The 11,601-nt window shown below is 40.4% G+C and overlaps 2 protein-coding genes across 2 annotated transcripts in view; both read right to left on the bottom strand.

The window, feature by feature from the left end:
* LOC135210327 (uncharacterized) overlaps nucleotides 1–11,601 on the bottom strand; it is a 702,311-nt gene that overhangs the window by 388,354 nt on the left and 302,356 nt on the right.
* LOC135210325 (poly [ADP-ribose] polymerase tankyrase-1-like) overlaps nucleotides 1–11,601 on the bottom strand; it is a 331,749-nt gene that overhangs the window by 64,214 nt on the left and 255,934 nt on the right. The window contains exon 5 of the mRNA XM_064243208.1: nucleotides 18–176. Within this exon, the coding sequence (XP_064099278.1) occupies nucleotides 18–176 (159 nt within the window). The remainder of the gene's footprint in view (nucleotides 1–17; nucleotides 177–11,601) is intronic.

Raw genomic sequence — 11,601 nt, 5'->3', positions numbered from 1 at the left:
AATGAAACAACCCAAGAGTGGAAATTCTCCAACTGAATATCTCCAGAAGGCCTTTGCCAAAACAAAAAGAGAGTGAGAAGGAGTAATGCAAGCTGCTGTTCTTCTCTTATCTGTGTCGGATCCTTTAGTCTCTGTTGGTTATCATCAAAATGTTGAAATTCTCTCATCAGACATTGCTGGAATAAGCAAAATTGATACACATTATTCATTGCAAGTATTCAGAAAAATTAGACATTGAGTTACCAAGAATGAAATTGCTTTAGAATCCTTGTTAGAACCTTTTATTTATATTATTTCAACATAAGACTGAACCGGTTTAAAACAAGCTGTAATGAATATCAGCCATCCCTCAACTTTTAGCTATTTGATGAAATATTTAGTATAATGTTTCATTTTTTTATGTAGGTTAATGAAAAGTACCATTGCAAATGCCACCATCAGTGTTAATGAAAAATTTAATACTAATCTAAAAATATAGGCATCTGATCTGTTTAGAAATAGCAACATGATACTGCCAAAGGTTGAATACATAATACAGAATTCCAAGGATATCATTAATCAATAATCTGGAAAGGTAATAGGCAGTCCCCGGGTTACGACGAGGGTTCCGTTCTTGAGACACGTTGTAACCCGAAAATCATCGTAAGCCGGAACATCATAAAAAATCCTAAGAAAACCTTACTTTTAATGCTTTGGGTGCATTGAAAACTATGTAAACTGCATCTTATTGCATTTTTCATTAAAAAAAGCTTCAAATATTGATTATTTTGCATTTTGGGTGTCATATTTCTTGTGCCAAATGAGTGTTGTAGGCGTTGTAACCCTGGAACATGCGTCGCAACCCTGGAAATAATTTCTGATAAAAGGGATTTTGACGGAGGAAAAATCTATTTCTGGGGAGAGACCTGTGTCGCCCGGTGAAACCCTACCCTGTTTCCCATCCCATTCCTTTCCAAGCCATTACTGAAATCTATGACAGAAGGATGTAAGATGGCGCTCGCATCGGGCGGGGACTGGGTGAGTCGGAGCGGTGTGGTGGAGACCGCTGTGTCGGCACATCCCGTGTTCATATGTTGACGAAGGAGTAATCTAATTGGAAGATGACCTGTGTTTAGTGGCTTTCACACGCCCTATCTTATACACGACGCCCTTGAGGTGCTCGCGCGAGGGTAGTAACCTCTGCATACCAATGGTTTAACTTTCTCTGGTATATTTGGAAATTATTTATATCAGAAAAGTATTAAGAAGGACCTTTTCACCGGGCGACACAGGTCTCTCCCCAGAAATAGATTTTTCCTCCGTCAAAATCCCTTTTCTGGGTCGACCTGTGTTCGCCGGTGAAAAAATACCAGAGAATGCCTTCCAAGCTCATGAATTGAAATTAATAAAAAGGATAACAAAAACATCATTAATAGATCAATCTTCATTAAGTAATAGTAGAATATAAACTTAATGTCTAAAGTTAAGAATATAACTTATATATAGCTTAATCCCTAAATATGCATACATCAATCTTAATTTCTAAACTTAAGAATATAACTTATATTATAACTTAATTACTAAATATGTATACCTAAACAAAAATGTAAACGAATCATATACATTTAATAATCTAATATATACAGGTATGATTAAGCCGAATCTAAGAATGAACGATATTCTAAGGAGAAGCATGATACTTGGGTGGCTGAATCTGATCTACCGAGGTGAGAGGCATCGTGTCGAGAGTGGCAGGTAGAAAGGTGACAGTATAAGGAATGGGACGAAATTGAAGTAAGGAAAGTTAGTCAGAAGAGATTAAACTCCCCGCCGCTATAGTGGAAAATTTTAAGGCTTGAATATTTCTTAGATAGTGGCGTTTAAAGACCCGAGGAGATTTCCAACCCGTATACTTCTTAAGGTCATCAAAATTCATATTTTGAAAATAATTAATTGAGGTAGCTATAGCCCGAATATCATGAGCATGTGGAAAAGATTCTGGATTAGCTTGCTTTATGAAGTAGAGTATTTGCTGTCTAATACCTTGAATTGAGATAGTACCCCCTTTCTCTCTGGCAAATAAATGACCAGAGAACCATGAGGAGGATCTAGCTAAAAAGGCTTTAAGAGTTACCACAGGACATAGGGATGTATCCTGAGGTAGAGGAATAATTTTCCAAGGAGACCATCTATTTTGAGGATCTTCATTTTTAGCTAGGAAACTCCTATCCGGAGAGAGCAGTACTTCTCCTGATGGGAGGAAATCTAAGTTCTCAGGATTACGTGAGGAGGGAGCTGCTAATTCTGATATTCTGGCACCTGAGGCCATGGCTGTAAGAAACAAAGTTTTTCTCAGTAGAGAAATGTAAGAGCAAGATTCGTTGTTGATATCCGAGGCTAGTTTTTTTACAAGAAAACAGAATTTATGGTACTTAACATTGGTCCAGGTGAAGGTAGAGCTTCAGCCATGATGAAATAAATCCAGAAATCGTAGGAAAATACAGACACGATTCGCACAATTACAACGCTCACGAGTCCAAAAGAAGGATGTAAGATGGCGCTCGCATCGGGCGGGGACTGGGTGAGTCGGAGCGGTGTGGTGGAGACCGCTGTGTCGGCACATCCCGTGTTCATATGTTGACGAAGGAGTAATCTAATTGGAAGATGACCTGTGTTTAGTGGCTTTCACACGCCCTATCTTATACACGACGCCCTTGAGGTGCTCGCGCGAGGGTAGTAACCTCTGCATACCAATGGTTTAACTTTCTCTGGTATATTTGGAAATTATTTATATCAGAAAAGTATTAAGAAGGACCTTTTCACCGGCGAACACAGGTCGACCCAGAAATATAATTTAAAAGCGCCTTAACCTCGGAACGTCGTAAGCTGAACCCGTCGTAAACCGGGGACTGCCTTATACTGAAAACTAAAATATATCTGTACAGGCAGTCCCTGGTTATTGGTGGCCTTGGCTATCAGTGATCCAGTTTTACAGCACTTGTCTAGTGAGGACAATAACTAGATTTTAGATGACGATATGAGCCGATCCCCGGTTAACGGTGATTTTTTATCATCATGTCGTCAGGAATGGAACTCCCCCAATATCTAGGCACTGCCTGTATGTATGTATGTATGTGCTATATACATATATGCATTAAGCTACAAATGTCTTTTAATAACTAATTTGCTATACCTTGGAATTAATTCACAGTGGAAACCCCCAGTATTTGTGGGGATGTGTACTAGACGCTCCCAACCACGAACATAGCTTGAATCCACGAATACTTAGAACCCCTATAAAAATGCTTACAATTACCTATTTTGTTAGTTCAAACTCAAGAAACACCCACTAAAAATCCTTACATTTGGTTTTTTTAAGTTTCATCACAAAAAGTGCATTTGATCATGAAAATGATAGGAAAATACAGTAATTTGTGGATATTTCTGAGAAAAATACCTACTGCAAATATGCAAATTTCCCACAAATAATGGGTATATATGGTCCATAGAGAAATCCTCGAATACATGAGTCCATGAATCTTGAGAACACAAATATGGGGGGTCAACTGTATTTTCATATATGTTAACCAAAGGGAAATTTTTTAGTTGATAAGAAATTTGTTGGCTCATGGGCGTGAACCAGGGAACGAAGAATTCAGGGCATACAGTGAAATGCTTTTACCCACAAGGTTTCACTGTGCATCCTGAATTCGTGGTCCCATGGTTTGCACCCATGAGCCAACAAATTTCTTATCGACTAAAAAATTCCCATTCCGTTAACATATATGGAAATATAATAATGCCGAGGTAGAGTGGATTGTGTAGACATCAAAGGACATTTGTAGCTTGATGCATATATGTACATGAATCACAGTGATGTGATAATTCATTTATATATATATGTATATACTAAACAGTCCCCAGTTATCAGTGGCCTTGGTTATCAGCGATTCGGATTTATGGGGCTTGTCTAGTGCCAATGATAACTGAATTTTTGGCATTGATCTCTGCTTATTGATGCTGCTGATCCTCAGCTATCGGCGCTGATAACTAAGGATTGATAGTGGTAACCAGGGAGAGGGTACTGCCAGTATAGGTATGTATGTATGTATATGTATGTATGTATGTGTATGTATGTATGTATGTATGTATGTATGTATGTATATATATATATAGTATATATATATATTATATATATATATATATATATATATATATATATATATATATATATATTATATATATATATATATATATATATATATATATATATATATATATATATATATATATCTATATTGTAATAAGAGTTCTCCTAAAGATCTTCCAGGCTGCACATATGAAATTCCTTGCAGAAAGTGTGATACAGTCCATTATGGAGAAACGGGTAAATCTCTTTCACAACGTCTCAAACAGAACCAATATTCTGTGAGAACTGGGCAAATATCGAATGCATTATTCATAAATATGACAGATTTAGATCATCCTATTAACTGGAGTCAAGCAAGAGCCTTAATTCCATGTAATGACACAGTTAAAAGGAATATCATTGAATCTTGTTTCATCAAGTCAAATAATGGAATTGTTCTAAATTTTAAGTCTTGGTTTATTTAAAACTTGATCCCTTCATAATATACTTAGTAGTTTCGGTTAGGGTTAAATCTATGTTTAGGTTTGTGACTGATATCCGATAATCCTGGATTATCTCTTTAATTTTTACCCTTTTGACAATTAACCATCTGGTATTCTTGATCTTGTTGTGTACCTGAGAACTTTCTCTCCAATTGTATCTCATTCATTCCTTGACAATGTCTTAGTAAAGACAAAAGCGCTTGGATTTCCGACTATCATTTTCCTGTGGTATTCGCTTATTGTATATATATAGTATGTATGTGTATATATTATATATAATAATATAATATATATATATATATATATATATATATATATATATATATATATATATATATATATATATATGTATGTATGATGTAGGATATATATATATGATATATATATTATATATATACAAATATATATATATATATATATATATATATATGTATGTATGTATGTATGTATGTATGTATATATATATATATATAATATATATATATATAACATACACATACATACATACCTATACTGGCAGTCCTCTCTCCCTGGTTATCACTGTCGATCCTTGGTTATCATCGCCGATAACTGAGGATCAACGGCATCAATAAGCATGGGATCGATGCCAAAAATTCAGTTATCATTTGCAACAGACAAGCCCCATAAATCCGGATCGCCAATAACCAAGGCCACCAATAACTAAGGACTGTCTAGTATATATATATATGTGTATATATATATATATTATATATATATATATATATATATATATATATATATATAATATATATATATATATATATATATATATATATATATATATACAGGCAGTCCCCGGGTTACGACGGGGGTTCCGTTCTTGAGAGGCGGCGTAAGCCGAAAATCGTCGTAAGCCGGAACGACGCTTGGAAATATGTCTTAAACTAATTAAAAAGTTATAAAAACCTTATTGTAATCCTTGGTTCCACTACCTGTTGTTTCCTGTATTTTAGGTACAACCTGAGAGTATTTTCATAAAAGAATGCTGGTTCTTGAAGGTAAAAACTATTGTAATCCTCTGGTGACACTACATTCTTGAAGTTTTATGTACAACCTGGAGTGATTTTGCAAAATCTTGAGGGCTACAAGAACAGCTGATTACTATTTACGTATCATATAGACTATTAAAGTAAATGTATCTTTTAAATAGGCTTATATATTAGTATCAACAAAACATTTCCTGCCATGAGTCAGAGAGAACGGCCGTTTAATTGAATTGGACATAAACGAACACTTCTCTGTCCGAATCCTGTTCAGAAAATAAACGTTACGTCAATCCCCGAGACCATTGTTGCCAAAGCGTCTCTCTCTCTCTCTCTCTCTGATCAAATTACATTGGGAAACTTGACATACGATTGCCCTAATATACGAATGTTTGAGATATAACAGAAAATTTGCGAAAATACAAGCTTTGATATACAACGAAATATTTGAGATACGATTTTGCGATGAGTGTTAGTTGTATAGGCGACCGATAAATGGCGTTCAGTCTGTTTGTTTGTTGGTGCTGCATGTTAACACGTCGTTGTTTAGTTCGTTGTATTTGCGCCTATTTTTCGTGTTATTTTGTCTATTTTATTATTAACCATTGGTCTCAAAGCTAAAGACAAAGCAGGTGATAAGAAAAAACCCAAGAAAATGATTTCGATGGAAGCAAAACATGAAATTATAGCAAAGCTGAACGTGGCGTTCGTATCGCGATTTGGCAAACGAGTATGGTCGAAATCCTTCTACAATATCCACGATCATCAAGCAGAAGGAAGCTATAAAAACCCCCGAGACCATTGTTGCCAAAGCGTCTCTCTCTCTCTGATCAAATTACGTACTGGATAATGTCTCTCTTTGGATACTTCGATTTTGCCAAATATTGAGGGCTACAAGAACAGTTGATTACTATTTACGTATCATATAGACTAATTAAAGTAAACGTATCTTTAAATAGGCTTATATTATTAGTATCAACAAAACATTTACTGGCATGAGTCAGAGGCCGCCGTTTACGAAACGAACACTTCTCTGTCCTTAACTCGGAGCGTCGGAAGACGCCTCTCTCTCTCTCTCTCTCTCTCTCTCTCTCTCTCTCTCTCTCTCTCTCTCTCTCTCTCTCTGATCAAATTACTGGATAATGTCTCTCTTTGGATACTTGGAATTTGCGTTGTAATCTAACCAGAAACTTCGTTTTGTTATTATTACTGGAAACAAGCAATGATTTTTTCATTATTTGCGCTTTTGGACTGTTATATGTAAACTAGTATGTATTCATTCGCTCGGAAACTAGTTCCGCATATGAGGCGTCACTAAAAAACGTAGAAAAATACAACATAAAAGTGTCGGAAAAATCATCATAATCTCAAACCGTTTTAACGAAACGAACCACTTCTCTGTCCTAACTCGGAGCGTCGGAAGACGCCTCTCTCTCTCTCTCTCTCTCTCTGATCAAATTACTGGATAATGTCTCTCTTTGGATACTTGGGAATTTTGCGTTGTAATCTAACCAGAAACTTCGTTTTGTTATTATACTGGAAACAAGCAATGATTTTTTCATTATTTGCGCTTTGGACTGTTATATGTAAACTAGTATTGTATTCATTCGCTCGGAAACTAGTTCCGCATATGAGGCGTCACTAAAAAACATAGAAAAATACAACATAAAAAGTGTCGAAAATCATCATAATCTCAAACCGTTTAACGAAACGAACACTTCTCTGTCCTTAACTCGGAGCGTCGGAAGACGCCTCTCTCTCTCTCTCTCTCTCTCTCTCTCTCTCTCTCTCTCTCTCTCTCTCTCTCTCTCTCTGATCAAACTTACTGGATAATGTCTCTCTTTGGATACTTGGAATTTGCGTTGTAATCTAACCAGAAACTTCGTTTTGTTATTATTACTGGAAACAAGCAATGATTTTTTCATTATTTGCGCTTTTCTTTTGGACTGTTATATGTAAACTAGTATGTATTCATTCGCTCGGAAACTAGTTCGGCATATGAGCGTCACTAAAAAACATAGAAAAATACAACAAAAGGTGTCGAAAATCATCATAATCTCAAAATTTTTGTTGTAATCTAACCAGAAACTTATTTTTTATTTATATACTGTGCTAAACGATAAAGGATTTTTATCATAGTATGCGTTTTTTAAAAGCGTCGTTAACTCGGAGCGTCGGAAGCGTCAGCGTCGTAACCTCGGAACAAGCGTCGTTACCCAGGACGGATTTTTCCATTGAATATTTAAGAACAAGCGTCGTAACCTCGGAACGTCGTAAGCCGGAACCGTCGTAACCCGGGGACCGCCTGTATATATATACACATATACATATATACACACACACACACACAGGTAGTTCCTGGTTATCGGCGGACTCAGTTATCAACGATCCGGTTTTATAGCACTTGTCTAGCGGCATAAAATCAGCGATTTCTGGGCTCAGTCCGTGTCGCTTTGTGAAATATCCCTTTAGTTCATATTTCTAAGGTAAATAATGCTAACATTACCAGAGAAAAATAAAAGAGCGGGATGTCAGATTATCCTGACTCGCTCACCCTAAATAAAAAGAGGGTGTCGGTATGGTACTGGGGCGAGTGAGACCACTACCACGGACCTCTTGTCATTTAGAATTCTCCTTCACCACAATCCCCCTCCTCGAGAGAGCTGGTACACAGCTGGCACCAGCAACTACTACTACACACCCACCCACACCGACAACAGCACCTCTCGTGGTCATCCTTTTCGTTAGCGACATCTCGCACACACGTGATTTCTTGAGCTCTGTGTTTTGTGCCCTAACTTTTGGATTTACCACCATCATGGAATTCCAAGCTATCGCCGCAGCTAAGTTAAGTACTGCTGAAAGGTTACATGTATTTTTAGCCAGTCAGGATCCGTTTTAACCGTTTTTTAGGTTCATTAACGGTCCTTCCTTGTCTGGTCTCAGGCTCGCCATGCCAGCTCGCCTCGTGTTTATTTTGTAGCTCCTTCGGTCTTCCATACCGTTGTGGCTATTCTGTGCAGTACCTATGATTATTATCATGAATGTTTTAAGTGTGGTGCGGGATGTGCTACAATTTTCATGTTTTACATCGTACTATTCGGAAATCCTATGCCTCAGTGTCTTAGCTCAGTGTTCATGCATGCATGTTCCTTTGTCTAGGTCTGTTAGGCAGGTGGGTTATTACCCACTTTTTCTTTAGTCCAGCCACCCTGGCCGTCGCCCTCTGTTTTACGTATCAGCAGAGGCCAGCTCCTGAGTTGTTGGTCTATCTACCTTCCAGGTATGCTAGCCTAACTTCTCCTGGACGCCCCCCCTCTTTTTCTTACTCTTGATTTCCTTCCTTTCTGTTTTATTATGATATATTTGTTATGTGTTGCATGTTTGAGACGGTTTGTTTTAGTCTAGGCTACGTTTTGTCTGTCCCATTCGCCCACGTGGTCCAACCACGTTCGCGGTGGGCCAGCTGATCACCATGGGCCACCAGCTCAGTCCCCCACTTCCTCCCTCCCCAATCGGTTCTGCGGTGGGAGGCAGGCAGCCCTCGCTCGCTCACGGTCACCATGGCAACCAACCGAGCACCCCTCCCCTCCTTCTCCCTTCCAGGGAGGATACGGGAGTTACGGGAAGGGGGTCTTAAGTCTGGCTCGTATACCGTTCTCTCCCTGGGATCCGGGGGGGGGTTCCTTGTGCGTTCGGGTTGGGTTGGCCACCCCGCCCGCTTGTTCTGGGTCCTCCTTCGGTTCTCGCTGTAGCTCTCTCCTCCCTCGGTCTACCTTCCCCATCTGTTATACGGCGGAATCGCTGGCCCCGCCAGCTCCTTGGGGGGTAGCGGAGAGTAGCCTTTACATGCATCCCCTTTTTATATACATTTATATGCTAATATGCTTCATTGTTCTGTTATCACTTTCAGCTAGTCTGGCGGAGCGCCCGCTCACCATCCGGGTTCTCTGTTTGCTTGCGAAAGTTTTCTACGGTGGAGCTACGCTTCGCTTGCCTTGTTTATTACTTATTTTGTTTTATTTTATTTTACTTGGGTTAATCTTCTCGTTTCTCTCCGCTGTGCTTGTACCCTCACCTCGGTGTACCCTCGGTATATGAGCAGGTAACTGGTTCGAAGGAAATCTTCGCTCTGGTGTACCGGAGTTTATCGGACCACTTTACCACGTCCTACGGACTATCTCTCACGGAGTACAGGAGAGGATTATGCCAAGAAAAATTTTCACTCTGGCATGCAGCGGAGTATCATATCTCTTAGCAGGTTAGCCCTGTTAGTATCTGCCAATACTTATGTATCTGTCCACTTACAGGCTACCAACTGTCAAGAGGCGGGGTGCAACGCCATCCTGCAGGATCCATGCGGTCATGAGGTCTGCCGGACCCACGCTCCCTGTGCCATCCGCCATAATGATTTAATAGTACGGCATCATGAGGCCTGCTCCATCTGCTATGATCTGGTAGACCAGTTTACTGCCGGAGTAAGTATATACCAGAGAAATATACTTATAACTGTTTTTGGTATATACTGTTATAAAAGCTTATGTTAAGATATATAAGTATTACTTAGTCTTAAGTGTTAATCATATATCTTTGGGGCTTCGTTGTAAGGACTACAATGACCCTTTATTTCAGGCTACAGCCGTGAAGGACGCCGCGTTGGCTACCCTGAGGGCCTGGGTCGGAGGCTTTGGGAAGAACGTCTCCAAGGGGCAGCCATACATCCTGGACAAGAGTATGGCTGTCCGCCTCTTCCCAGGCAGCAAGTCGACCAGGTACGTCGACCCAGCAGCGGCAGCTCCGTGCATCGCCACTATTCAGCAGCAGGTGGCGCAGGCAATGGTGGAACAAGGGGCCCCGGAGATCGCCGAGGATGTAGCGACTCTTGACCTTAATGTAGAGCCGATGACGGTAGGAGAGAGTGATTTATTAGTTGAGGTAGGTTTGCTAGTAGCTCAAGGGCTTCCCTTGGGCTTGTCTGGATCTTCGTCCCCTATTCCTTCTTCTTCTTCTTTCCAAGGCTTTTCTGAGTTGGACATTCCGGCTAAGACGTCATCAGCTTCAGCTATCCCTAAGGTGAAAGGGAAGCGGGAGCAGAAGACCCTGGAGAGGACGTCTTCTAAGAAGACCTCGTCCTCGTCATCTCATAAGACTCCAGCTCACCAACCCGGAGCAGAGAAATCGAAGTCTTCTTCGACTTCTTATTCGAAAGGGTCTAGAGGCAAGTCCTCTAAGGAGAAGGCCTGTGCTTCCTCTGAGCCAGAGCCTTCGACGTCCACCGGAGCGCGTCCAAAGACTCCTGTGTCGGTCAGGGATCCTAGTCCCTTCGACACCGAGGCATTCACTGCAGGTGTGATGCAACAGGTGGGTAACCTAGTCGGTAGTATGATGAACGAAAGGCTAGATCAGATGCTTTCACGCCTCTCCAACTCATTTGAGGAGTCGGGTCAGTCAATACGAAACATTTCGGAGAGGCTGACGAACAAGGAAAACCTGTTGGCGGATCTTAGGGAGAATCCCCCAGCAGTTCTTCCTCAGGCAGGTACCGGAGTACCACACATGCCGGATTATAACACTCTCCCTCCCTTCACCATGAGCAATCCTTGGAGGGACGCAGCATTTGCCCCCTTCAAGGACGGAATGATTTCCATCCCCGATTGTGGAACTCGAAGGATAGAGGACTTTGAGTTCCACCCCACCAATCTCCAACCACCCTTCATGGGCTACGCTCGCTTGACGGAGGCAGCATTGAGGAGGGAGGATAGGATCCCGAAGGAAACTGTTATTTACAGTCGGGATCAAGCCCAAAGGGAATGGGTTAGATGCCTAGAAGAGTGGGATTGCACAAATACCAAGCTTCAGGCTTTCAAGAGCCCATTCACCATCTTTGTGTCAGAGGAGGAGACACCACTCCCCTTTACCACAAAGCTGGCAGAGGTAACCATACAGGCCGCCATGAAAGACGAGCCTATGCCTCAGCTGAGAGAGT

The sequence above is a fragment of the Macrobrachium nipponense genome, chromosome 39, assembly GCF_015104395.2.
Source record: "Macrobrachium nipponense isolate FS-2020 chromosome 39, ASM1510439v2, whole genome shotgun sequence".
Taxonomy (NCBI): domain Eukaryota; kingdom Metazoa; phylum Arthropoda; class Malacostraca; order Decapoda; family Palaemonidae; genus Macrobrachium; species Macrobrachium nipponense.
This window is presented reverse-complemented; position numbering and strand designations above follow the sequence as displayed.